This window comes from Cryptococcus neoformans, chromosome 7, assembly GCF_000149385.1.
Source record: "Cryptococcus neoformans var. neoformans B-3501A chromosome 7, whole genome shotgun sequence".
Lineage (NCBI taxonomy): Eukaryota > Fungi > Basidiomycota > Tremellomycetes > Tremellales > Cryptococcaceae > Cryptococcus > Cryptococcus deneoformans.
In genome coordinates this window covers 1,119,050-1,142,575 of record NC_009183.1, presented here as the reverse complement: position 1 = coordinate 1,142,575, position 23,526 = coordinate 1,119,050, and the positions used below count along the sequence as shown (strand labels likewise).

The 23,526-nt window shown below is 48.9% G+C and overlaps 12 protein-coding genes across 12 annotated transcripts in view; 5 read left to right on the top strand and 7 right to left on the bottom strand.

Annotated features, from left to right (window-relative positions):
* Nucleotides 1-177: 177 nt before the first annotated feature.
* On the top strand, nucleotides 178-1,873 carry CNBG3860 (hypothetical protein; the record flags this gene model as incomplete). Its single annotated transcript, XM_769312.1, has 4 exons — nucleotides 178-264; nucleotides 321-1,179; nucleotides 1,231-1,343; nucleotides 1,394-1,873. 4 exons carry the CDS (start codon nucleotides 178-180, stop codon nucleotides 1,871-1,873), a joined length of 1,539 nt encoding a protein of 512 aa, XP_774405.1.
* Nucleotides 1,874-3,477: 1,604 nt separating this feature from the next.
* Nucleotides 3,478-5,840, top strand: CNBG3850 (hypothetical protein; the record flags this gene model as incomplete). Its single annotated transcript, XM_769311.1, has 5 exons — nucleotides 3,478-3,631; nucleotides 3,683-4,315; nucleotides 4,364-4,509; nucleotides 4,572-4,654; nucleotides 4,709-5,840. The coding sequence occupies 5 exons, from the start codon at nucleotides 3,478-3,480 to the stop codon at nucleotides 5,838-5,840; spliced, it is 2,148 nt and encodes a 715-aa protein (XP_774404.1).
* Nucleotides 5,841-6,452: 612 nt separating this feature from the next.
* Nucleotides 6,453-7,319, top strand: CNBG3840 (hypothetical protein; the record flags this gene model as incomplete). The annotated part of the gene is made up of 4 exons (XM_769310.1): nucleotides 6,453-6,559; nucleotides 6,742-6,841; nucleotides 6,920-7,135; nucleotides 7,200-7,319. The coding sequence occupies 4 exons, from the start codon at nucleotides 6,453-6,455 to the stop codon at nucleotides 7,317-7,319; spliced, it is 543 nt and encodes a 180-aa protein (XP_774403.1).
* A 170-nt stretch (nucleotides 7,320-7,489) lies between these two features.
* Nucleotides 7,490-9,569, bottom strand: CNBG3830 (hypothetical protein; the record flags this gene model as incomplete). The annotated part of the gene is made up of 4 exons (XM_769309.1): nucleotides 7,490-8,539; nucleotides 8,599-8,800; nucleotides 8,854-9,164; nucleotides 9,210-9,569. The coding sequence occupies 4 exons, from the start codon at nucleotides 9,567-9,569 to the stop codon at nucleotides 7,490-7,492; spliced, it is 1,923 nt and encodes a 640-aa protein (XP_774402.1).
* Nucleotides 9,570-9,814: 245 nt separating this feature from the next.
* CNBG3820 (hypothetical protein) lies at nucleotides 9,815-11,134 on the bottom strand (the record flags this gene model as incomplete). Its single annotated transcript, XM_769308.1, has 5 exons — nucleotides 9,815-9,900; nucleotides 9,965-10,108; nucleotides 10,164-10,373; nucleotides 10,427-10,803; nucleotides 10,878-11,134. The coding sequence occupies 5 exons, from the start codon at nucleotides 11,132-11,134 to the stop codon at nucleotides 9,815-9,817; spliced, it is 1,074 nt and encodes a 357-aa protein (XP_774401.1).
* Nucleotides 11,135-11,583: 449 nt separating this feature from the next.
* On the top strand, nucleotides 11,584-13,318 carry CNBG3810 (hypothetical protein; the record flags this gene model as incomplete). Its single annotated transcript, XM_769307.1, has 2 exons — nucleotides 11,584-11,682; nucleotides 11,744-13,318. The coding sequence occupies 2 exons, from the start codon at nucleotides 11,584-11,586 to the stop codon at nucleotides 13,316-13,318; spliced, it is 1,674 nt and encodes a 557-aa protein (XP_774400.1).
* Nucleotides 13,319-13,453: 135 nt separating this feature from the next.
* Nucleotides 13,454-14,997, bottom strand: CNBG3800 (hypothetical protein; the record flags this gene model as incomplete). The annotated part of the gene is made up of 6 exons (XM_769306.1): nucleotides 13,454-13,698; nucleotides 13,755-14,007; nucleotides 14,063-14,088; nucleotides 14,155-14,306; nucleotides 14,360-14,604; nucleotides 14,665-14,997. The coding sequence occupies 6 exons, from the start codon at nucleotides 14,995-14,997 to the stop codon at nucleotides 13,454-13,456; spliced, it is 1,254 nt and encodes a 417-aa protein (XP_774399.1).
* Nucleotides 14,998-15,491: 494 nt separating this feature from the next.
* On the bottom strand, nucleotides 15,492-17,091 carry CNBG3790 (hypothetical protein; the record flags this gene model as incomplete). Its single annotated transcript, XM_769305.1, has 5 exons — nucleotides 15,492-15,841; nucleotides 15,895-16,499; nucleotides 16,552-16,768; nucleotides 16,841-16,932; nucleotides 16,991-17,091. The coding sequence occupies 5 exons, from the start codon at nucleotides 17,089-17,091 to the stop codon at nucleotides 15,492-15,494; spliced, it is 1,365 nt and encodes a 454-aa protein (XP_774398.1).
* A 1,016-nt stretch (nucleotides 17,092-18,107) lies between these two features.
* CNBG3780 (hypothetical protein) lies at nucleotides 18,108-19,159 on the bottom strand (the record flags this gene model as incomplete). The annotated part of the gene is made up of 6 exons (XM_769304.1): nucleotides 18,108-18,226; nucleotides 18,282-18,357; nucleotides 18,432-18,642; nucleotides 18,694-18,918; nucleotides 19,047-19,073; nucleotides 19,128-19,159. The coding sequence occupies 6 exons, from the start codon at nucleotides 19,157-19,159 to the stop codon at nucleotides 18,108-18,110; spliced, it is 690 nt and encodes a 229-aa protein (XP_774397.1).
* Nucleotides 19,160-19,524: 365 nt separating this feature from the next.
* CNBG3770 (hypothetical protein) lies at nucleotides 19,525-21,084 on the bottom strand (the record flags this gene model as incomplete). The annotated part of the gene is made up of 3 exons (XM_769303.1): nucleotides 19,525-20,405; nucleotides 20,476-20,556; nucleotides 20,673-21,084. The coding sequence occupies 3 exons, from the start codon at nucleotides 21,082-21,084 to the stop codon at nucleotides 19,525-19,527; spliced, it is 1,374 nt and encodes a 457-aa protein (XP_774396.1).
* A 371-nt stretch (nucleotides 21,085-21,455) lies between these two features.
* CNBG3760 (hypothetical protein) lies at nucleotides 21,456-22,551 on the bottom strand (the record flags this gene model as incomplete). The annotated part of the gene is made up of 6 exons (XM_769302.1): nucleotides 21,456-21,524; nucleotides 21,577-21,683; nucleotides 21,722-21,788; nucleotides 21,839-21,963; nucleotides 22,022-22,370; nucleotides 22,504-22,551. 6 exons carry the CDS (start codon nucleotides 22,549-22,551, stop codon nucleotides 21,456-21,458), a joined length of 765 nt encoding a protein of 254 aa, XP_774395.1.
* A 382-nt stretch (nucleotides 22,552-22,933) lies between these two features.
* CNBG3750 (hypothetical protein) overlaps nucleotides 22,934-23,526 on the top strand; it is a gene marked incomplete at both ends in the record, with an annotated part of 2,113 nt that continues 1,520 nt past the window's right edge. Inside the window, 3 exons of the mRNA XM_769301.1 lie at nucleotides 22,934-23,078; nucleotides 23,129-23,373; nucleotides 23,421-23,493. Of these exons, the coding sequence (XP_774394.1) occupies nucleotides 22,934-23,078; nucleotides 23,129-23,373; nucleotides 23,421-23,493 (463 nt within the window). The remainder of the gene's footprint in view (nucleotides 23,079-23,128; nucleotides 23,374-23,420; nucleotides 23,494-23,526) is intronic.

The window sequence follows — 23,526 nt, the reverse complement described above, 5'->3', positions numbered from 1 at the left end:
TGTCATACGCGACTATCCGCGAACGAATAGCAAAGAGGCAACATATTGTCCATTTTGTATGATATATATACCCTAGCTTTGCGCAGTGTCGGTGGCTTGTGTATGTAGAGTGGTTCGCCGTGTGTCATTATATACATCTCACTGCTCCTTGTCTTCAAAAAACGCACGTTACTTGCCATGGGCTTGGGTTTTTTCGCGCCTTCGCAACACCAGCAGCAAGGCATTCATGATAGTCTTCTGATAGAGGCTGATCTTTTCGGAAAGGTATCTAATGGCTAGAAATCACAAACTGCATTCGGCTAACACGGACATCTATCAAGCCGTCTGAAACTAGCTTGGGCAACGTCGAGGATGGCCACAAGCCTACAAGACCAGTGTCGACATTCGGTCAGCGAGTAATCGTCGCGATATTATTCTTGGCGGCCTTCATAGGTGCCCTAAAGTACATGTCTAGCGCATCCTTGATGGGTATTATCGCATCCCTTTCCACGTCTGACTCGTCTTCGCTTTCGGCAGCATTCAACCGCAAGTGTGAAGCTCTTCTCACACCTCCTCCGAAGACCTATTCTAATCGCCTCGACTCTCTCGTTTCGGAATTGCCTCAGTCAACAGTATGGATTGCAGAGCCAGGCCCATCTGCATCCTATTTTATCGGTGGGTTCTCTACCCAAGACTGGTGGTTATCCGAAAGACCATTCTTTGTGGCCATCGGGCGTTTTTCTCAAGGATCTCCAAGAATCTTCCTGGTTACTCCCGAATTTGAGGCGTTGCGAGCTAGCCTGATCGAACTCCCCAAGGATTTGGATGGGTTAGTGACCTGGGTGAAATGGAGGGAAGACCAAAGTCCCTATGAGGCTCTCAAGGCGGCGTTAGATGATGAGATAAACGCATTTGTTCTGGATGGGTTGACTCGGCAGTTCGTTGCAGAAGGGCTAAGAAACGTGCTGAGGGAGGAGAAGAATTATGAAGTATTGGAGAAGATTGGGCTGATTAGAGAGAGAAAGAGCCACTGGGAAGTGGGGTTACTCAGATGTGCCAATCAGAAAACTTTGCATGCAATTCGAAAAACGAGAAAGAGAATGCATTTGGGCATCAGCGAATCAAAGACTAGTCGTATACTGGAAGAGGAAATGGCAAAGACAGGCCTGATGGGAGGAGAAGGACTGGTACTGTTCGGTGGTGAGTTTCTTGTTTCATGAAGAGGCGCTGCAGTGGCTGATCATGAATTAGAGAACGCCGCTTTGCCTCATGGCTCAGGGACTGATCGCAAATTGATCAAAAGCGAGATGGTGCTCATAGACGCAGGAGGGAAATGGGGAGGATATGTGTCAGATATAACCAGGGTGAGCAGATTAATCCGCACCCACGACGTGGTGTCCTGATTTATTTTCAGACGTTCGCTCTGGCAAATTCCAAGATTCCCCTCTCCCACATAGAAATTTGGGAGGCAGTGCATAAAGCCCAACATGCGCCTTATGCGTACCTCAAAACAACGAATACCACCATCCCAGCGACGTTTGCACAGCTCGACAAGGCTGCGCGCAGTGCAATTGACTCTTGGGCCGGTTCAACAGCCGGCACCGATATCCCTAATTTCGACATCTTCACCCATCGTCTGGGCCATGGTATTGGAATAGAAGGGCACGAGTCCCCATACTTGATACAAGGGTCGTTGGGCGAAAGGCAAGTCCGATCCGGACATGTGTTTAGTCTTGAGCCGGGAATCTATCTGCCGATAAATGGGAAGCCCGTGAATGGTATCAATGGCGTCGGCGTGAGATTGGAAGACTGCTTCGTTGTTACGGAAGATGAAGATGGTGGATTCAAAGGAGAGTGGTTGTCTGGGCCTGTTCAGAGCTGGGGGGATGTCTAACTGGGCAAAAACGAGGAGATAATGCCAGCATATGGAACAATGCACATGCGTGTAGTGGGTGATCATTCGCTGTTTTATCGTTGTAATATCGTACTTTTTTCTCTGTGCCAGGTACGGCGGCATATGCAGTACGTAGTCGTTCGGACGCGCATAGATATATAATCGGTATCACGAACGAATGCTGCGGATAAAACGGTTACAGCCTGCAGGAAATACAAAAATGCTAAAAGTAGTATACTATCGCAACGCAAAAACAACGCAGATTGCAGACCAGTTAGAATTGGGTCGTTGTGATTCTCCGGCAGATTCTTGAGCAGAATCATTGGGCAATCGGCCGAATTCCAGTGGGCCTCGTCAAAAGCCAAGTAGAGAAAAAAAAAGGCCACTAACCACTTTCTATTCTGGGATTTGATAGCCTGAGCTAAAAAAATGGTGGCTGCACCTCAGATCTGGAACTGAAACAAGCACATAAGTGATGATTGACAATTGATGTGTGTCATATGGTGGTGGCGGCTGGAAGTCCTAAAGTACTACTGCAGCAGTGATCGACGGATGCTTAAAGAAGATTGGAAATCTACTTAACATTATGCAAAAGACTTGTCCTCTCAATAGCTGCTTTGCACAGAGCACTATAGCTTCCGTTCCGCTGACAAGTTGTTGCAAAGCCCTGCCAGAGTACGCATAGGGATGATGCATGGAATGTTGAGCGTCAGTCGGCACAAGAAGTAGACGATGGGTGAGCGAGCGAAAACGGCTCATCTTCACCAGTCTAGCATCTGCACCAGGAACATACCCAGCGTGCCTGAATTAATGCGCTACAAACTCGTTTATAAGATGGATGCACGCCTGGAACGACAACTTTTGCATCGTCGCCTTTCGACTTTATCTGATAGCTTCCCTACTCTATCAACTACCCTAAATTGCTATAGCTATTACTCTTGATGTAGCCTCAATGGATGACGGCCGACAACTCGCTCAGGCTGGCCCTGTTCCCTCGATATCAGAGCGAACTTCTATTATCGGACCCCACTAGACTCACTTTTCCTGAAAGGCACAATCCTTTCGGCTTTACAATGCGATATTCTTATCTGATTGCAACTCTGTCGGCGTATGTTAAGCAGATTGGGTGTATCTTGTCACTTCCACCCACAGAAGACTTGGTGGGAATGCTTTCTTATGGGACTATCATCTTTGTCTGCAGATGGGGCCGTTATAGAAGCTGATTCTCGATAACCCGGCCATCAGCAGCGTCTGTGTCGGTCTACCACTTTCATGCGTTATATACCAGTTAGTCACCAGAATTAGGAACCTGACGACATACCGACACCTTTATCACCTTACAATCTTTCGGCCTTATACCCCGACACCATTCTTTGAACAGTCTATACCCTTACTTCTTACCGACAGGGTCGTTTTGGGTTGTTGTGCGTCGATATGGGACCTGAACCAGGTGAAATTTCAAGACAACAATGACGAGAATCCCGAAGACATGATTCGCTCTTTATAAAAGCTGACTGCAAAATCTTGTTCCCTACCGCCCACTCCCTTCTTATATCCCAACTTAACATCCCATCAGCCTCAATCGACATCTGCTGGTCAACAACATGTCGTCCATTGCTGCTACCGCCACTGCGGTTATCGTCAACTTTGCCAAAGGCGACGGCCATGGTTCACAGTCAGCAGAGACGATGACTCCAGCGCAGGCTTCTTTGCAAGCAAAAATGCAGGCAGAGAAGAAGGCACAAAACTTGTTGGATCGTGAGTAATTCATAGCATGCTCAAGAGTAAGCACTGACTTACCAACTTCAGAACAAATGATACAAGACACTTGGATTGGTTTGGCAGCTCTCTTCGCTTTATGCTGGATCTTTATTCTCCCTCGATTCTTTGCGCGAGCCTCTGCCTCCTGCAAACGTCAGCGTGGAGGGGGGTTATGGACAGGATGGCTCATGAGGGGAGGATCGCGTTCGTCTACGGACGATTCACGACATTCTAGTTCTTCAGACGACCACGACTCTCAATCATCATCCGACCCTTCACCCTCTGTCCAGCCCCCTGCCCATATCAGGCCCCTTCTTTCTTACATTCCTTATGCCTCCACACTATTCTTCGCACGTCCATTCCAGCGCCTGGGATATGGCTTCAAGTCCTTCATGAAGATGTACGAGTTTTACCTCTTCTTGTTCTATCTTTTGCTTGTCCTCTTTACACTCTGCTGGAAGTCAGACCTCCAACCTAAAGCCGCCAACAGTGGCTCCGGAGCTGATTACAAACGGAGCGGATATGTCGCAGCCGCCCACTTCCCACTCTGTATCGCCCTCGGTGTGCGGAACAATATCCTTGGTCTCTTGGTTGGCAAGAGTTACGAGAGGCTCAAGATCTGGCACAAGGTATCTGGCAGACTGATGTTTGCTGCTACTGTCTGGCACGTTGTTGCTTACGGTGAGATTTCTCTCAAAGTGTAAGTGCCCAGGACTGACCTGCTTGTAGTTGTCAAATGGGCTCGAGAAGGCGATTTCACTGCCCAGAATGCTAAGCTCTATGTCATATATGGCTGGGTTGCGGTCGCCGCCTTCATCATCATTATGATCACTTCCGTGCCATGGGCCCGTAACGCCTTTTACGGTATCTTCAAGGTGGGCAATTGGGCAATCGTCCGCTTCATTCTCAAAGTTTCGTGTAGCTGAATTATCTTTAGGTGGCTCACATCCTTGGATTCGTTGCCATGCTCGTCGGTCTGGGCTATCACATCAGACACCAGTCATATGCTATCGCCATCACGTAAGTGTATATTATGATCCGATGTAGCGCATAAATGTCTGACGTCTACTCCAGCGTGCCTTCAGCGCTCGTGTACGCCATCTCTTGCTTCTTTGCCATGACCAAGACCCGCTTTGCTACCGCCGAGCTCGTTGCTCACCCGGGTACCGATTTCGTCACACTCACCATTCCTGCTCTTCGCACTGGCTGGCGTGCGGGTCAGCACGTTCGACTCCGAGTCCCCGCTACCGGCTTTGTCCACGCTCTTGAGGGTCACCCCTTCACCATTGCTTCTGCTGCCGATGCTGGACCCGCTGTTCTACTTATCAAGGACGCTGGTGACTGGTCTCGGCGACTCTGCAAACTCGCCACAAAGCCAACCGGTGACGCTGAAGCGAATGGTACACCTCGCAAAGTGACTGTAATCGTCGAAGGTCCCTATGGCGGCTTTGGCAACATGCTCCCCGGCTCTTACTCCTCTGTTCTTACCATCGCTGGTGGTTCTGGTGTCACTCATTCTTTGGGTCTTGTTCAAGAGCTCGTCCTTGCGGCCCCTCGAGGTGCCGTCCGAGCGAGAACCGTTGATTTGGTCTGGATGGTCCGTACTGCTGCCATGGCTGCACCCCTCATGCCTACTATTCACCAACTCGTTAGAGACGCTAGGAACTGGGAGACTAAGTGCCTTGCAAGCAAAGAACAAAAATTACAGCCTACCGCCTTGCGAGTCCACATCCACATCACTCAGACAGCCGATGACCACGATATTCACCTCCTCAATCTCCATGCCACCCCTGCTCTAGATAATGAGAAGATCACAACCGACATCTCTTGCTCTGCTTCTTCCGAAGGCATCTCCTCTGGATCCCGCACCCCCGTTGACCTTTCCCCTGGATTGGAAGGTGACAAGGAAAAGTTTGCGTACATGACCGACCATCCAGCTTCCGAGGGCGACCTTACATCATCTATCCTTTCAGGTATCGTAGTTCATCCCGGTCGACCTGATGTCACCGTCTTTGTGTCTGGTATCGTGGATGAAACTATTGCCCGTTACGCGGGCACAGGAGTTTCCCCCTGCGGCGTGTGTGTTACCACCTGTGGTCCAGACGGTTTGCTAGAGGATGTGTTGAATGCAGGATGGAAATTGGATGACAAGAAGCAGAGGGCTGTTGGAGGATTGGAGATTGAAGAGGAAAGCTTTGGGTTCTGAAAAAGAAGTTGCGTAAAGCGAGCTGGAACAAAAGCGGCATACAGCTGCCATTTTCGGGTTTTAAGGACAATTTTAGAGGCGATAGGGTGATGAATGTCAGAAGAATAGGGAATATGCGACGGACTAAGAAAGTAGATGTTCACGATTTACAGTATTTACGTACTTTTACTTTTGTTATGCGATTTATGCCCTTAGTTGCAAAAAATATCATAATTATTTAATAGTTAGGAGATCGAGTTTCTAATGAGCGTAATCCGCTAATTAGAAAGGCAAATCGTCATTTATTTATTGTTGTCGTGCCGCGTTTGTTCGTTCGCAACCTATAGTCCGGTCTCCGTCTCACCCCTTTACTCTTGCTTCGTTCTATAACATCAAATTCCATTGAAGGAACATCAACTTAGTCGATTGAGGACATATACAAGGCATCTAACAACATTGCGAAAAGATCCTCTTCTACACCGGAATTTTTGAAATGTCAGCAGGCGCAAAACAGTACAAGGCAATCGGCGTAAGCTTTTCACTGCTGTGCCACTCAAAAACCTGCGATGCTGATGATGCGCTGTATATATAGGATGATATATGGAAGCGAACGGACAAGGTGGTCAGTTTAAAATGGAAAGAACAAGCTTACATCGATACGCTGACATGACGATTCACGTAATTAGAATGCCGAATTATTCACTCTCACATATGGCGCCTTGGTTGTCCAACTCATTAAGGTGTGTCTTCATTCTGTGAAGGGCCTCGTATCCGCAACAGGCCTAACCTTTTTTATTTGCATAGGATTATGAAGACTATGGAGAGGTCAACAAGCAGCTTGAGAAGATGTGGGTTCATCAATTTGCGACGTGTTATAAGAGTGGGGTAGACATGCTGATGCGCAGCGTCTTGCGTCTTATAGGGGTTATAACATCGGTACTCGATTGATTGAAGACTTCCTCGCTCGTACAGGCTTACAGCGCTGCCAATCGTTTGGCGAAACCGCCGAAGTAATCTCCAAAGTATGTCCCTCCTCTCTCTCTCATATCTCTCTTATCATGTCTATCCTGAGACTAAACTGGTAAAACTCCCAACTGCAGGTCGCTTTCCGAAGTTTCCTAGCAATCACGCCCACCGTCTCCTTCCCTCCACCCGCCCAACAACCTACAAACAACCTCGCCCAACCTTCAGAGTTTATCCTCACTTTCGACGAGAACCCATTAGCAGAGTTCGCAGAGTTGCCACCAGATGCGCGAGAAGGGGGGCTTTGGTTCTCAAACGTGCTTTGTGGTGTTATAAGGGGTGCTTTGGAGATGGTACGTCCATGTACTCACCGGATTTCCTTGAGAAAGAAAAGAATCTGACAGAGTATGGATATAGATCCAAATGCAAGTAGAGACCAGGTTCCTTTCAGATCAGTTGCGAGGGGACGACACGACGGAAATGTACGTGAAATTAGTACGAATCTTGGAGGAAGAGCAGCCGGAGAACGACGAGTAAGAGCGAGTAAGAGGCGTTTGGGTGAAGTGGGGGGAAGGCGGAACTTTTGTATACCCAAGATTCATGACACATGCATACAACATTGATACCAGGCCGGCCAGCAATCCCATTTTGTCCATATATGCTACAGCTCGCCGAAAAGACTCCTATGAAGAATCATCACCACCTTCCTATGACCCACCATACCTATCATACATCATCTCTCCTCCATTCCTCCCAGTGCCGTTCAACACATTTGCCGAAGGCGTTGGTGTTTCCCCATAACTTGCTAAACTCTCTCCTCGCACTATCGGTCCCCCAACGGTCGCTGTCGATCCGGCAGTCAATGTTGAACTTCCCGTCGTAGTCGATGACGTCGTTTGCTCGCTCATCATCGATCCTGTGATGTGCAACGACCCGTTATCGTACGAATCGGTCGTCTCCCCTCGCATCCTCCGCCCTCCAGGACCGGAACCTGCGCCAGCGCCAGCGGGGGCGACGTTAGAATTGGGCGTCGTCTCTTCCATGTCGTCATCTTCGTCGTCTTCATCCATTGGACGACCCCACCAATGGTCTTGTTGACCATCGGCAAACGTAGAATTTTGACGAGACACAGGACCGGATCCATCATTGGGTCCAAGGGCAAGCTGGCCCATATAACTAGATGCTCGCCATCCTCGACGCCTATACCTGCCTGCATGGCCAATAGAGGGTCTATGCTGTAATCCCAGACTGCTACGAGGGGAAGGCGTCCATTGTCCGTGTCTACCACTGCCAGGAGTCCCAGCTGGTGAACCAGCTGCACTGCCCGCCATGGCGGCTGCTTGCTCCATTTCACTCTGCTGATTTCGATAGCGAACAGCCTGTCCTAGGCTCTCCACATTGTTTCGAACTTCTTCGTCCCTGCCAACAGAGACTGATGAGGAGGACGGAGGACAAAAGCTCGAGTATTTGGCTTGGGTGGAAAGAACAAGAGACATTTGAAGAATCCTGGAGAGATCTTGAGGCAATGGAGGGTTAACAGGATGGGGGAAAGGGGATGAAGGTTGAGGCATGATCAAAGGCATGAGGCGAGGTAGAAGAGGAAGAAGGATATGTAACAGGAACCCGGAGAGAAGGAGATGTCGAACAGGAATAGGAGATAATGCCAATGTTGTATTATTCGCTGTGGTGGAGCTGGATGAGGCATTCGTGGGGACATCTCGTAATTGGGTAAAAGGCAAGAAGACCCCTTCCACGTACTGAAGTCCATCAGCGGTATTTCGCGACGGCTGACCCGTAAATGATCCTTAAAACTTACGGGAAGTACTTGTGCCCAGAAAAAGCTCCAGACCTCGGCCGCTCGACTGACGACTTTGCTCTCTTCTAATGTGTCAAATTTGGCCTTAAGCGTCAGCATGCCCGATGCAATAAATTCGCGTAAATCCGACGATAAAAGAGCTACAATGCGGGCTGGCGGTGACCTTTGGGATGTGGTGACTATATGGGAATGACATAGTTGACTGTTCACACCATCAGCATCTGAATTAAGTGAGGTCCGACCATTATGACTCACTTAAGATCCTCTAGAGGCGTCTTCAGAGCACTGCCCGCAAACAACGGTAACACATGAACCGTTAACAAACTCCAAGGACTGCTGGGACTGGTATGTGCCATCGTCATATTCTCAGCCACCCGACCCATCAACGGTTCATGGCCTGTTATACCATGGGATTGCGAGTGGTCAGTGAGTGGCGTGCCATCCGGAAAGACGACAAGGTTGGTAGACGAGTGAGAAGGTGGGTGAAGAGAATGGGTCTGGGACGAAGAATGGTTTGGGGAAGGTAACGGCGGGAGAGGAGGGAGATGAGAAAGCGTTGAAGAGACCTACATAGCGTCAGACTAATCTCGGTAGCGACTCAGTATACATACTAGCTTATTATCGTACGCTCCTGCACCCACCGTTCGTGCAGCCTTCCCACCTCTATATGGGCTCCCAAGCACGCTTCCTCCCGGCGGTGGTGGAGCAGGCAGCCTCTTGTCGCTTTTCACCGGCAACGGTGGCGGCATATCTATACCAACTCCTGAAGAACCCTTGCTTGAGCTTGCATAAGAGACATTAGAAACTGTGGGCGATGGCGGGAGAGGATTACGTCTGGGTGAGTAAAGGTTGTAGGGTGACTGTGAAGGGTATGTGGGAGTTGTTATAGACTGGGAAGCTTGTCGGAGAGGTGGGGATGGAGGTCGTATGGAGAGGCCTGATGGTCTGCGGTATGTATTTGGGCGAGACATTGTGTGGGGAAAGGGGTGGTGATGGTGAAAACGGGTGTTTGGATGGCGTAAACAAGGGATTGAGCGACATGAACTTGCAAACGCGTTGTGGAAAAACAGTTCATTTCGTGTCCTTATTAACTTTACAATCTTTTCTACATACTGCAGCTGCATAATCACTACTCTGCTGGCTTATCCATACTGTCTGACAGATATTGCTCCAACTACTATTGTCTGGCAAATACAACTTCTTACACGACTCCATCTTAAAAACCACCACCACCGCCCATGTCGCCTCCACCCATGTCGCCTCCTCCGCCCATGTCTCCACCACCGTATCCACCGCCGTACCCTGTGTTCAGACCAGCGGTTGTCAACAACTAACAATGAGATGATAAAGGATTAGAGATACGCACCACCGTCAAGGGAGTTCGCCATAAGCATACCACCCAGCAAACCGGCACCTCCACCCATCATCAACGGCATACCCATGCCCATACCACCTAGACCTCCACCGTAGCCGTAGCCGTAGCCGCGCCTGCCGTATCCACCGCCATATCCTAGATCCCAATACCTTCAGCTGTGATAATTTTTACAAGCTGGTAAAGGACTTACCAAACCCATAGGGGCTTGAATAGAGGCCGCCGCGCATGAATGGCGAAGCAGGGGCAGAGTACATATAGGGGTCAGACGCATACCTAGAGCCTACACCATACCCGTCAGTATATATTGGTTTTTGGTTGTTCATATATTGAAGATTACGAATTGTAGGATCATTCAGCTGTTTGTTGATCAACTCTTGACGTCTCTTGCGGTATTCTTCTTCTTGTGCCTGTGGATGTCATCAACAAAATGTTCTCTTTCGCATGACGACCGACTTGCCTGGATTCTCTTCTTCTGCTCCTCCTTCAACCGCCTCTTTTCTGCCTTGGCCTTTTCTCGCTCTTCCTTCGTTCCAATCATCTTATCCTTCTTTCTCTGGAACCAGTTCCTCTCGCCGTCAGTCCCCTCTTTCTCCGCACTTGTGCCTACAGTGCCCTTGGCCTTGCTATCACCCTTGACACTCTTAACTTCTTTTCTCTTCTGCTTGGAGAGCTCTTCGTCCTCTGACTGCTTGCGGACTGCACGGGCTTCTTTGGAATCCGGGTGGGCGGGATGATCTTTCGGAAGAGTACGTAAGAACTCGGGATCGTCGTATGGGTGAACCCAAGTTGAACGCTTGGTTGCTTCATCCACGTAGAAATGGTGCTTTTGGCTGATGTTCCATCGAGAATCAGTATAATTTCCGCGTTGAGAGGCGAGGAGCTATTCGTTCCGCTTTTAGCTTACTTGGGATCAAAACACCTAACCCAGCCGGACGGCAAATCTCTCTGCTCGTCATCCATATCCCTCAATTCATCATTTAAATCAATACCAGTTCCTTCACTTGAAGTATTGCTGATCTCGGATATATTGGTGGGGGAACGCTGCATTGGGTTTCTTCCTGCAGATGCGGACTGAGTAGCAACTTGAGGTGCTGTGGCCTGGAGATTGGATTTGCCAGACGCATCAGCTGGCTGATAAGGAGGGGGCGGGTCTGAAGGCATCTTAAAATGTAGTTCCGGTCTGATTAAGATGACAAATGATGCTGGCCATTCATGGAAGCCGCCAATATATATATATATATATATTGTATATATATGTGTGCGTACGCCGTACGCCGTCTTTGAACATGTGGCGTCGTTAGTAGCTGGTAATTAAAATGATCTTATGAGTGCGGACTCCTGTTCCCGGTGAAGATTTCGGACGAAAATGACGTCAAAAGTGACTCACCCAGCTCAAGTTCAAAAAGTAGTGACGCCACAATTTTCTCTGACTGCCATATTTGATCCCGCTATTGAGAGTTCATTCCCATAGATCCGCGGTGGAGGCATCATTCGTGTCTCAAAGAACACCCGCAAAAACATTCCTCTCACTCCGCCTTTTCCATTCTCTCTTCCATTCTCTCTTCCATTCTCTTTTTCCCCACTTCCACCGTCCGTCCACCTCTTTCCCCATGTCGGACACGGAAATAAACGTGAAAACGCTCAAGGTAGCAGAGCTGAAAGAAGAGCTTTCAAAACGTGGCCTCGATACCAAAGGTCTCAAGAAAGATGTGAGTCGTTGGTCGCTTCGAATCGTCGAGAAATCTGATCACTTATGATGAATTGCCGTAGCTTGCTGAGAGGTTGCAAGGTGCATTGGATGCTGAGGCGAACCCACCTTCTTCAGAGCACGCTACCACGCAAGCTGAAGAAGTCCCGGGTTCCCGCCCTTCCACCCCGCCCGTTCCCACTGCCGCTGCTCCTGATGTTGTTGCCGAACCGTCAACTTCTCGTCCTCAAACCCCTCCCCTTGCCCAAGACCCATCGGAACCCTTGGCTCCATCAACGCCTCCACTCCCGACATCGGATAAAGGTGTCGGATCTGTGATGGTGGACGGGTACCCGGAAGCGTTGGAGAAGCAAGCTACCGAGGTCAAGGATGACGCTGATATGGTGGAGACGCAGCCTAAAGCTTTGGACGAAGAGGTTGCCAAAGAAGTATCAAAAGAAGAAGGAAAAGATGCCTTGCCTCTCACGCCTACTCCACCGCCCAGGAGTCTTTCACCTTTACCGGTAGGAGAGGAGAAAAACGAGGAGCAAAAGGAAGAAAAGGCGGAACGCAAGTTTGATGCTCAATCAAAAACCAAGCCTGAACCATCAGCTCCTGTTGAAAAAGATGCAAATGTCCAGGAGGACCTGCAAATTGTCCCTCCATCTCCTCAAAGTCCTGCAGACAAGAAACGCCCCCTTTCTCCTTCTCCTGCTCCTGCTCCACCCGCCAAAAAGTCTCGTACAACTGATGAGGCCGCAATAGCCTTTTCCCATGCCATCCATCCACCCACATCCACCCTCTTCATCTCCAATCTCAAACGACCGTTCATGCACTCTGCCTTGCACGAATATCTTTTCTCCACTGCTCCCGAATCCAGCCCGCCTACTCTCCCTCCTGCTCGCGCGCCTTTTGCCAGCGACGAATACCCCGGTCTTTGGCTCTCTGGCGTCAAGGACCACGCGTTCGCCGTCTACCCTTCTGTCGAGGAGGCACTCGCCGCCGCTCAACGTATCGATAACGTCCAATGGCCTGAAGATACCGGCTCAGCGCTCACCATTGAGTTTATCGCCGACGACAAGTTGCTTGCGCTCGTACAAGAGGAAGAGCACGCATGGACCAACGGGAGACAAAAGTTGAATCTCAAGGTTATCAAGCGTGATGATGGAGAATTCGAGTTTACGCACGAAGGTGTTGGGGGTTTGGGACGCGCGCCTATGAGAGGTGGAGGGCCCCTAAGGGGCGCAGGGATGAGAGGAGGGATGCAGGGAGGTTATCCACCTCACCACCCCGGAGGAGGCTTTGGACGACCTCAGGGCCCTCCGGGACAATTTGGAGCTGTTCCTGCAGGTGGACCGAGGGGACCACCTAGACCTGTACCTTTAACCGGTGTCAATGCCATTGGGGTTGCTGGTGGGAGAGGAGGTAGTGCGATAGGGGTCAGAGGACGAGGCGGGTTCGGTGGTGGGCCAGGAGGTCATGGGAGGATGGATGGGCCGCCTCCTCATGAACATGGACATGGGCATGGGCATGCAATGCAGCAAAGGGATCCCGTAAAAGAAGAGCTGAAGATGAGGCCAACGAGATTTAGGCCAAGATTGTTTTGGAAAAAGGGACCCGGTGCTGTTGAAGGGTTGGCAAGAGATGGTGGCAGATGAGAGGAGAGAAGAATGAATGAATGACGAGAAAAGTGTATGTAGAAGAGGGTCGGACAGTATACGTTGGCATACAAATATAGGAATGCAACACTATCTACACTCTATATAATATAATATCTACAAATATATCTCACTCTATTCTCTGTCAGCAAAATGCAATAGGACGTCCCCGTCTTTCATAGCAGCTTTTCCTTTAATCTTCACACCATCTTCATCTTTCTCATAATCACCTTTGTCTGGTGTCTTCCCAGCGAGAGCAGCTCCGCTCAAAAGCTTTTTGTTCAGAAAAGCCGTAGATAGTTCGTGGACTTTGAGAATCATGGAGTGGGCGTGAGAATAACCTCTTGGACTGAGAAGAGGAAAGTCAGAGAACGCTTGGTCTATATCATCGTGTCAGTCTTTTGAATTAATCTTGGCACCCTATGAACCAACTCACGTCCGATTCCAATCATGGTTATCAAGATACCCTTTCCCTTCATTATCTCCACTAGTTTCTCCCAATGCTCAGGCCATTCTGTAAAGCCGGCGGAATTGATCACCAGAGTTGGCGGAAGAGACGAGGGAAGTGGGGTTTGGAGGATGTCTGACGGTGCGGGGAGAGGTTCGAGCCATGGATCAAGGGATATAGCTTGTTTAGCTGGGAGGGAAGGGAGAAGAGTGGACGGCGGGGGAGATTGAAGCAGATGAAGCTAGGATGAATGGTTTAGTATTTGGCTTTCAAATGATGATACTATAGAGACATACAATAGTGCCACCACCAAAAGAATGGCCTGTAAGCCTTAGGTCATCAACATCGACCTTGCCCTTCAAGCTGTCAATCCAGTTCTGCCGCTCACCGCCCTCCAGCCCTTCGATCTTGATGCTCAAGTCGCCTTCATGAGAGAGAAGACGCTTAAACGAGTGGTACGCCTCGTACACCTCTCTTGTCCGTATGTCGAGCTGTAATGTCCTAGCATGTGTTACAGGATGTTCTTCGCCCTCTGCCCAGCTACCGTACTCAATGCGTGAGCTTATCGCCATTTCGTTTCAACAAACACTCACCTGATATCATTTACGCCGGTATAATACAACACTCTCGACTCCTTGCTTTCGCCCTCTGGTGGCAGAACCACGGCCGGACCACTTCCATCCCTGTGCTCTACAGCAAGCACAACGTAACCTTCTGAAGCGAGAGCAGCGCAGTATTGGCTGTAAGTGTGGCGGGTACCTGCGAGACCGTGAGAGAAGATGAGAAGGGGATATGGTTTGTCTGTTGGCTTGAGAGGTGCTCGAGGATGTAGAGGCATCTATTTTATGAACCATAATCAGCGATGGATAGAGAGTACTGGGGAACTTGTACAACACACCTGAAGCCTTCCAGCAATGTATCCCAGTGGTTTAACGAGCCATGACATCCCACCTTTGCCACCCAGAAATCTCTCGTACCCCCTTATCACCCCCCAAAACGGATCGGGTACCCAGCTTACCCATTCTTTACCTCTCTTACCCTCAGGCAAACCGGGATAGAACAAGCAATACCCGATCTCTTCGATTTGAAATGCAGGCTTCCCTGTAGATTTCAATGTGGGAGATGAATGAGAAAAAGGAGAGAGAGGTGGGTGGACGAGGAAAGTGTAGCCTACGGCATGGGGACCTGGAGGTGGTGGGAGCGAGGCTGCGATGATAGGTGGAAGAATCATCTTCTGAACCAGTTAAGACCAGTTTAATCGAGGTTTAATGTTGAGGAATGTCAAGATGAGGATTGACTAATGTGGTGTGCCCAGTGCTCTCAAAAGGTCGAGCTATCTATATCCTTTTGCTGTTTTATTCCCCAGGGGAGCAATATTATTCTGTCTTGCAAAACAGATGGTAGCGCTGCCCCCGATTTGAATCACAAAGCTTGCGGAAACTGAGGTAACAATAAGCATATGCCGAAAAGAAGAATTGCGCAGATCTCATTTGAAAAGAACAAACAAATATGAGGTCAATAATACATTTGTGCATGGCGCTCGCAACAATTTACTAATAGCTACAGATGTCCGAGGCATTTATTTTTTATAACTGGCTAATGATACTGAATAATTTATAACTGGCTAACGATACTAAATGATGTTGATAACCAAATGATCGTGTGTAATTTTCGTCTAAATCTCATCCAAATTTCGAATCTCGATACACACGACGCCGCACTCATCTACTGCTGACCCATCCATCGGGCCTTGATAGCAGCGGGGTTGGAAGCCGCAGAGGTCGCAGCAGAGCCAGCAGAAGCGGCCGCGGAAGTAACAGCGGCAGCAGTAGAAGTAAGACTGCTGACAGGAGAACCAGAAGTGGACACGACGGAAGAGGTGGCGCTAGAAGAAGTGTCGTTACCGAAACCAATAGTGTGGTGACCAATGGTCACGTTACGGTGGGGAATGATGGACTGGATAGGGACGGGAGAAGCGGTAGAGGTGGGAAGGTAGGTAGAAGTGCCATTGACGAAAGAGTAAGGGAAGGAAGAATTGTAGGCAGAAGCGGTTACGTTCTCGGGCAGAGTGCCGTCTAAATAGAATATCAGTATTTATTGTAATGCAGGCGTGTCAAGTCCAACTTACTCTGAGAGACCACGAGGCCGGTAGAATTGCAGGTAGTGTCAAGGAACTGGTTGAGAGTGGAGTTACCGATCCAGACGGAAGTGCCTACGTCGGGATACTCGGTCTCAACAAGAGAAAGAGCACCGAAGATACACTCGTTGCAGAGAGCAGTAGGAGGGATAGATTCAAGGTCCTGGATAGCCGTGGCATTACCACCGAGAGCAATGGTAGCAATTTCACGCAGGCTCAATTCTGTACCGAGATATGAAGACAGCTCATCAAGGAGAGAGGTGACACAGTAAGTGCCTTCTGTCGAGTTGGAACTGGAGTTATCAGAGCCAGATGCGGTGCTGCTGGGAGAAGCAGCTGAGCTGGTCCAGGAGGCGATGTCAGAAGTGGCAGAAGCATCAGAACCCTGATCCTGTCGGCGAATTAGTCTGTAGGCAGACTCTTGGGCATATGTGGGAGAAGGACTGGAGTCAGTACCGGCGTCATACCACATGCTAGATGTGGGAGCGGCACTGTTCCAGGCAGAGGTAGCCCAGCTGCTGGCACTGCTGGCGGCACCACCGGAACCACCGGAACCAGAGTTGTCGGAAGAAGAATTACCGGTGAATGGATCGGTACTATGGCTCAAATCAGCAAACCGCCATTTGCCTTTTATGACAAAAGACTTACGTCTTCAAGCAGACAACTTCCCGAGCCAAAGGATAAGACTGAACAATGATCTGGACAGTCTCATTGGTCAGACCAAACTTTTGCAAGTCGGTAGAGCATTGAGAAAGAATAGTCTGAGTGGCGTTTTGAAGGGTAGAATTAGAGCAGGGATTGGAAGTGCAAATGCTGTCGAGCCAGTTTTCGACGCTAGGGACAATGGAACCGTTACTGTTAAGGACTGAAGATGCGTCAGTCAGCAAAAGCGGGAACTTTCCGGGAACTTCTTTTTTTAAAGGGATCGATGACTTACCAGACTCAGCGGCAGTGGTGTTGAGACATTGCCCTGTAGGAGAGTCAGGAGAGATAAGCTCCTTCACAGCGGTCCGACAATTTGAAGATAAGCTAGACATTCGAGTCAGCGACCATTTTTTGAAACCCAGCTATCGCCACCAAGACTTACAGGCGGAGTGCTGAAGAAGTCAAGTCGGGAATAGATACGCTTTGAGCTGTGGCGACAGAAGCAGCGGCGCCCAGGGCGATCAGCGATGTTGAGGTTCTCATGATGAATTATTCGAAGAGTAGGTTGTCTATAGAGTCAGTAGGTTGTGAAGATGTGGGTCAGACATTCCAAGGTGAGTGGGGCCTTATATAGGAGGGAGGTAATCGAAGAGAAAAAATATTGCTGTGTCGTAGGAAGGCCGACGTCATGGCGTAATGGACGTAGCTGAACAAAGGCCAAGTTTGCTCATAGGATTTACTTCATAATAGGACTCCACCAAAAATGTCGTTGGAAAAGAATCTTCTGGAGACAAGGAGGAGGAGACGTCGGCATAGGGAGCGGGAGAAAAATCCGAGTGACGCAGAATAATTCAGGGTTTAACGTGACTAACCTCCTAATTTGCCGAGATGCTCCGCCGGCGGTCGATCCTCCTTAATTTTAGCACAGCGGCAAGTAGGGAACAAATGATGAACAAAACAGGCTGCGGAGAATCATGACGAACGGGAAACAAGGAGAAGAAATATCGTCAGAAAGGACATTAATTAATTACAACGCAAGAAGAGAAACCCTTGAGGACGGCGAGGTGAGGGGATGTTTGGCCTTGCGCAACGAAAATTTTCTCAGTTCGTACTCTTGGTTTCGCTGTGAAATATCTCTCACAAAAAGAAGTCCGTGAATAGGCTTATACATACAAATTTGGAACACAAAAACACATCGGCCTGGACTTCACACGGTCTTAAAAATGAATACGTATACTGAATGACAACTAAGAACGGCGTCGGGAGGAGACTGAGGGATGACGGGAGCTAGCCATTGTCGACTACTTGTGCCTCGGCAGTACTTGACGTCAAGCGTCAAGAGGCTACTTAATCCGTCACTTTTTCATTTCATCAAAGAGTGCTTGGAACCACAGCTTTGTAGACTTTGCGCTCGTCTTCCTCGCAAACCTCGGGTTGAGACATAACAAACCTATAAGATGGCTCCATGTCAGCTCCTGGATCGGCTTGATTACCGCTACTGTGTCAATCCACTTTGATGGTCTGATGTTTGATAGGCAGGGTTACTCCACATATGACACTTACTTGCTGAGAATGTATGGAATACCAGCGAATTGAGGACCGTAACGGGCCGCATTGTCGTAAAATTCAAAAATAGGAATGGCGTGAAGCTTCATATTGGCTGGAACAGCAAAGGTTTCTACAATAGATAGATGAGCTAACACTTTTGTATGTATGTTAGGTTGTAAGCATACTGTTAGGTGGAAGATTGACGAGGTAAAGCTTTTTACACTCCTTAGGATAAGATACATGGGCCGGGGCATACGGGTACTGGAAAGGTAAATAGTATGTCGTCATTCATTGCCGACCGTTGTCACTGATACAAAATCTAACGAAGTACTCACTAAAAAGGTGTCAAAGTGCGGCCTGTACCAGACACTTAAACAGTCTCTCACTTCCCAATCCCTTCCTCCTTCAGGAGCAAGCCAGACAGTACGCGGGAGGTCATCCTCGTCCTTCCCTTTGAGTGTGGTTACGGGTACACCAAGCTGCTCATTGAGACGAGTGATGAGGCCTTCTGCGTCTGACTCGGAGGGGTCAAGGTAGCCGCCAGGACTTATCTGTTGTCAACCAACTTGCAGGTCACTGGACATAATGATCACCTACAGCTTGTAGAAAGCATTAGCAACCTGCAGGACAAGTACATGAGCGAACCCGTGGACCTGTACGGGAAGATTTAACAAGGCCCTAGATGGACTAATCGAATTACCAACTGTGACCACCATGATAGCCTCAACAGATCGCCTTGTTCCGCTTTCCTTGTATTGATCCTCAAGCCTTTTCAATCTGTTGGTTACAGAGTTGTCTTCCTCTGGTTGACCTTCTCGTTCACTACGGGAAAGTCAATCAGTCCCTTGTCGAAGAAAAAAGGTTGCGCTTCGCCAATCATGCGCAGAACCAGCTAAGAAGCGGTGATGAAGACGCAAGAGGAGAATGGAAGCAGAATACTTGCCACTCACATGAATAAGTAATTGCGGAGAGGAAACCTATCCCGGCTATCAGCGTTCTACTCTTCCTGATACTATGTCAATAGTACTGACGCTTCGATAGTGTCGTGCGTATTGTCAACCATCTTTGACCATCCAGTCTAAGGTTGGGAATATATCTGTGAAGAGAGGATTGCAGAGAAGAAGAGAACAAGAGAATGTGAACGTGATTAAATGGGCGAGGATGAAAGACATTCACGTCAGTGACGGTTGACTCACCGTGCGCTCGGGCCTCCCTCTAATCCTTTTGAAGGAGAGAACGCGCACAGACCTCCAGCTTTTCCTTCCAAATGATCATTAGTATAAGCTATAATTGCATATTAGATGCATCTATTCCCGTGGTCCGGCTTCAATGAGCAAGAACCGGGATACCCTAAACGTACGATATGAAGAACATGCTACCCAATGCAATCTCGCAACAACAGTGCCCGTCACCTGAAGGAATCTTCTCCTATGCAAACACTGATATAGCCCCTTCTCCTTCTACATTCATCCAAGCACCTCCTAATTCCTTGCTCGTATGCTTCTGTCCGCATCCTTCCACTGGACAAGTCCATTTGTACTCGTCCGGTATCTTCTCCACCTTTTTCGGCTTTCTTCCGCTTTTTCTCTTTTTAATGGGGGGCTCATCCAGCGTGTCGGGATGTCTGTCTACGCTCGCAAGCTCATGCGGCGTGCGTGGTGTGATAAGATCATGGAGACATCTTTGGTCAATTAAATGACCGCACCGCAGAGCGTACACCCTGTCGGTAGGAGAACGATAAGATTCGGATACTAGCAGAGCACTTTCGCAATTTGCGCAGACAAGGTGAGGTTGAGGTTTTCTCCTTTTTTTACTAGGAACGACTCTTCCATTGTCGTCGATGACGATAGCCTCGTTTGGCTGGGCCATCTCCATGTCAAAATTTCGCACGAATCCTGACATAGGAGGATCATATGTAGGGACCGGTACATTCTTCAAGATCTCCTCCAAATCTTCTTCACGTCTAGCAGGTCCTGCATCCCCTGCAAGGATTTGGTTTCCCAAGGCAGCTTGCACAAAGAACATGTGCCGCATATTGGCAGGGAACAATTCCCGAAGAAGTTCTCGAGGGTTCATCTCTGCAGCTAGATGGTTTTGAGGAGGCTGGCTTGGTATAGCAGGAAGATATTGTCGACGAGCTCCACCAGCTTGAAAGAGAGCGCCGCCTAGTCGTATTCGGCGTGGTTCAGCTTGTGGGTCTGATGGAGGAGCAGGTTCTGGGGGTGGAGGAGAGGGGGAGAAGAAGGGGCGACGATGGGGCCGCTCACGTTGGCGATCTCGGGCCTGGGCGTCTAATGCAGCGTTGAGCTCTGTGTAGTGGAATGAAAATGTCAGGAAACTGAGATCAGCAAACGGTCTCACGAAGATGGAGGGACGCACGGATAATATCGTAGTTTGGCGGCCGAGGCGAACGCTGTCGATTTCGCCCTCTAGAACTACTTGATCTCCAGCCTCCAGCTGCTAATGGAATTTGTGGCAGAGTGCGGAGAAGAGAGAATGTAGGACGATTGCAAGTGCGTGTATGAGCAAATTGAAGAACAACAATGGCGCATCAAAATGTGCTGAATACAACTTACCTCGTCCATCATCACCCTGTACACTTCCTCCTGCGTATATAATCTCATTTTCCTCATCATCTACTGTCCTTCCGCTCGGTCCAGAACGTCTGCTATGCTGCACTCCATCACTTGCGGCTCTGCTGGACCCAGCCCTCCAGCCCAAGCCAGCTGCTGAAGGCCGAGAATTACGACCCCCAGTGGCGGAACCAACGCCCGGTATAGAATCCGAACTGGAACTTGACACTGAAATCACTGTTGGTCTTCTCGCACCTGCAGATGAGCTTTCAAAGTTACTGCTAGCCTCAAACGCAGCCTGAGCACGATTCTCTCGGTGCTCATTGAGAATCTCACTGGTGCTCCGGGTATCGCCGGGATGACCCAGGGCTAGGAGACGATTACGGCGGAAGGCAAAAGGGTCGTCGTTGGACATGGGAAAGGTGGTGTGGGATCGGGGGCGCGAGGATAGATGTTTGAGCGGTAAACGAAAACAAGATACAGTAGGAGGCAGTGGTACAAGAACAACAAAGGGTATCTAAAGGTTAGCGCCACTGCTGAATATTATTATTCGTTGTTCTCCCAGTTCTCCGGTTGGCCGCATCATGGATGACATCCAACTCCCACCCACAAAGGTATATGGCACAATACATATGTGCATGATAATGTGCATACGAAAACAAAATTTCATTCGTCAAACTTGTCCCACTCTGATTAACGAATGCAGCACATGAAGATGACCAATTGCGCCGACCTCATTCTATCTGTAACAACAAACGCCTATCTCTCGTAGCTGCAAAGGTCCACCTAGAATGGTACCGGTCGGCCGTTCAATGGCTTACCGTGATTTTTGCGAATCTTCTCGAGTGCTCGGGCCTGTCCACCCATATCAGCACATCAGTCCTTCATAACCGTAGCGAAAACCCACCTTCTTTCCGCTAATCTCAACGGTCTTAATAGATCCATATTTGTCATCCTTGATCTTGGAGAGCCGGATCGGCCTGTTACCGACATACTTGCCTATTTTGGTGGAGCCTGTTAGTACGATGTCAACGTACAGAAGCTTAACGTACCATCCATCTCTTTCCAAGCCTTGAGGAAATCTTCTGGGTCTTTGAAAGCGATGAAAGCGTACTTTGCCTGATAACGAATCAGTTTATGTATAGACCTATGACACGAACGGCCTTTACCTTGAGACTTAATCGGTCTCTTACGACCTTACATTTGCAGTAGCTCGGGTACTTGGCAAATGCCTCATCCAACGTCCTTTCGTTCACATCATTACTCACGTCCCCAACGAACAATCTGAACCACTCTGAAATTCATTAGCTTAATTTCCTATACGTTCTACATTTAAAAAAAAATCGACTCACTAGGATCCCATTCCACCAGTGTCGGGTCCTCCCACACCTTGCCATTCCCCTTTCTGATGACGGTGGCTCTCTTGCCTTGCTTCTTGGGAACATGTTTGGACGCCTCTGCAGCTCCTTCAGGTGTATACACGGAGGATTGCTGCAAAATATCAGAATCATACAAGGTTTGTTGATAGCTGCTAGGAGCCGCAGGGTAAGGTCCAGTGGTTGCCGCCGCGGTTGGAGCATAAGAGGAAGAAGGGTAAGGCCCAACGCTGTACTCGGCATAAGAAGAGGAAGACCCAGCGCCGCTAGAGCCGCCTAATGCTGCAGTAATCTGCTCAGGAGTATATCCTTGTTGAGCGTAATACTACTGATGGTCAGTTACAGTCTTTGAGGGAAGGTGAAGTGACTTACTGCTGCCCACTATTGTACAATGCAAAGGATTGCAAGTGGTCAGCTATCCGTTAAATATCTCCGATATCTTCTCTGTAATAACTCACTGCTGCCTGTCGTTCTTCCTCGGAGAAGTTCTGACCCTGACCTGACATGATAAACTCGGATGTCTCGTTGTAGTATGGGTGCTTCGGACTCTGTATGTATATTCACCTGTTATGGATGGCTATAGTGCGTATGTTGCAGATAAGTTGCGAACAGCTCGGCTTTTGCTGGATAGGTGGTGAAACGATGAGTAAACGGATACACAAGCTGATGGAAAAGTAAAGAAAGAAATGAAACAGACGAAGAAGAAGAGATGCGGGAAGTGATTGTCGGGAAGCGCGCCGGAGCAGTCAAGTATCTGTTTTCGTCGGTGAAAACAACATTTCACAAGCTCAAAACAACTCATCACATATTCTCAACGCCCACATCAGCATGCTCACCGGAATATTCCTATAGGACACAGCAGGCCATAGTACGAGCCCCATCGCAATCATGGATGCAGGGACTATGGACGGGATCTTGTCCGAAGATCCATACCTCGAGTATCAACCAGTCCTGGCTTACACATTGCCAATACAGCTCGTCGTCAATGGGATCACAGGGACTCTACTCTGTGTTTTGTTGATACATCTACTATGTGCGTGCAAAATTGCATAGAAGTCGGGAATTCAAGCTGATTCTCAACAGTTACAACTCAATACCACTACCCTCTCGCACCTCTCAATTACTTTCTCCAGCTATCCTCCATTGTCACCGTCTTGATCAGCGTAATCATCAAACTCGTCATCATTCTTGTCCACTGTACATCTCAAGCGGATATGTGGCCTTACTCTCTTGATTATGTCGCGGTAAACGTGCCGCCAGAAACATGGTCAAATGGACAGAATGCGGCATGGTGTCTATTGCAGGCATTGAATGCGGGACTGAGCAATGTATGTGGACCTTCCTCCACCAGATACCAATATTGACGCGGACTCAGATAACTCATATCCAATTCCTGACTCTTCTGTATCCTTCACGAACAGAAGCTCGTCTGATCATCTTTGTACTCGGTATGATATATCCGGTTATATTCCTATCACTTC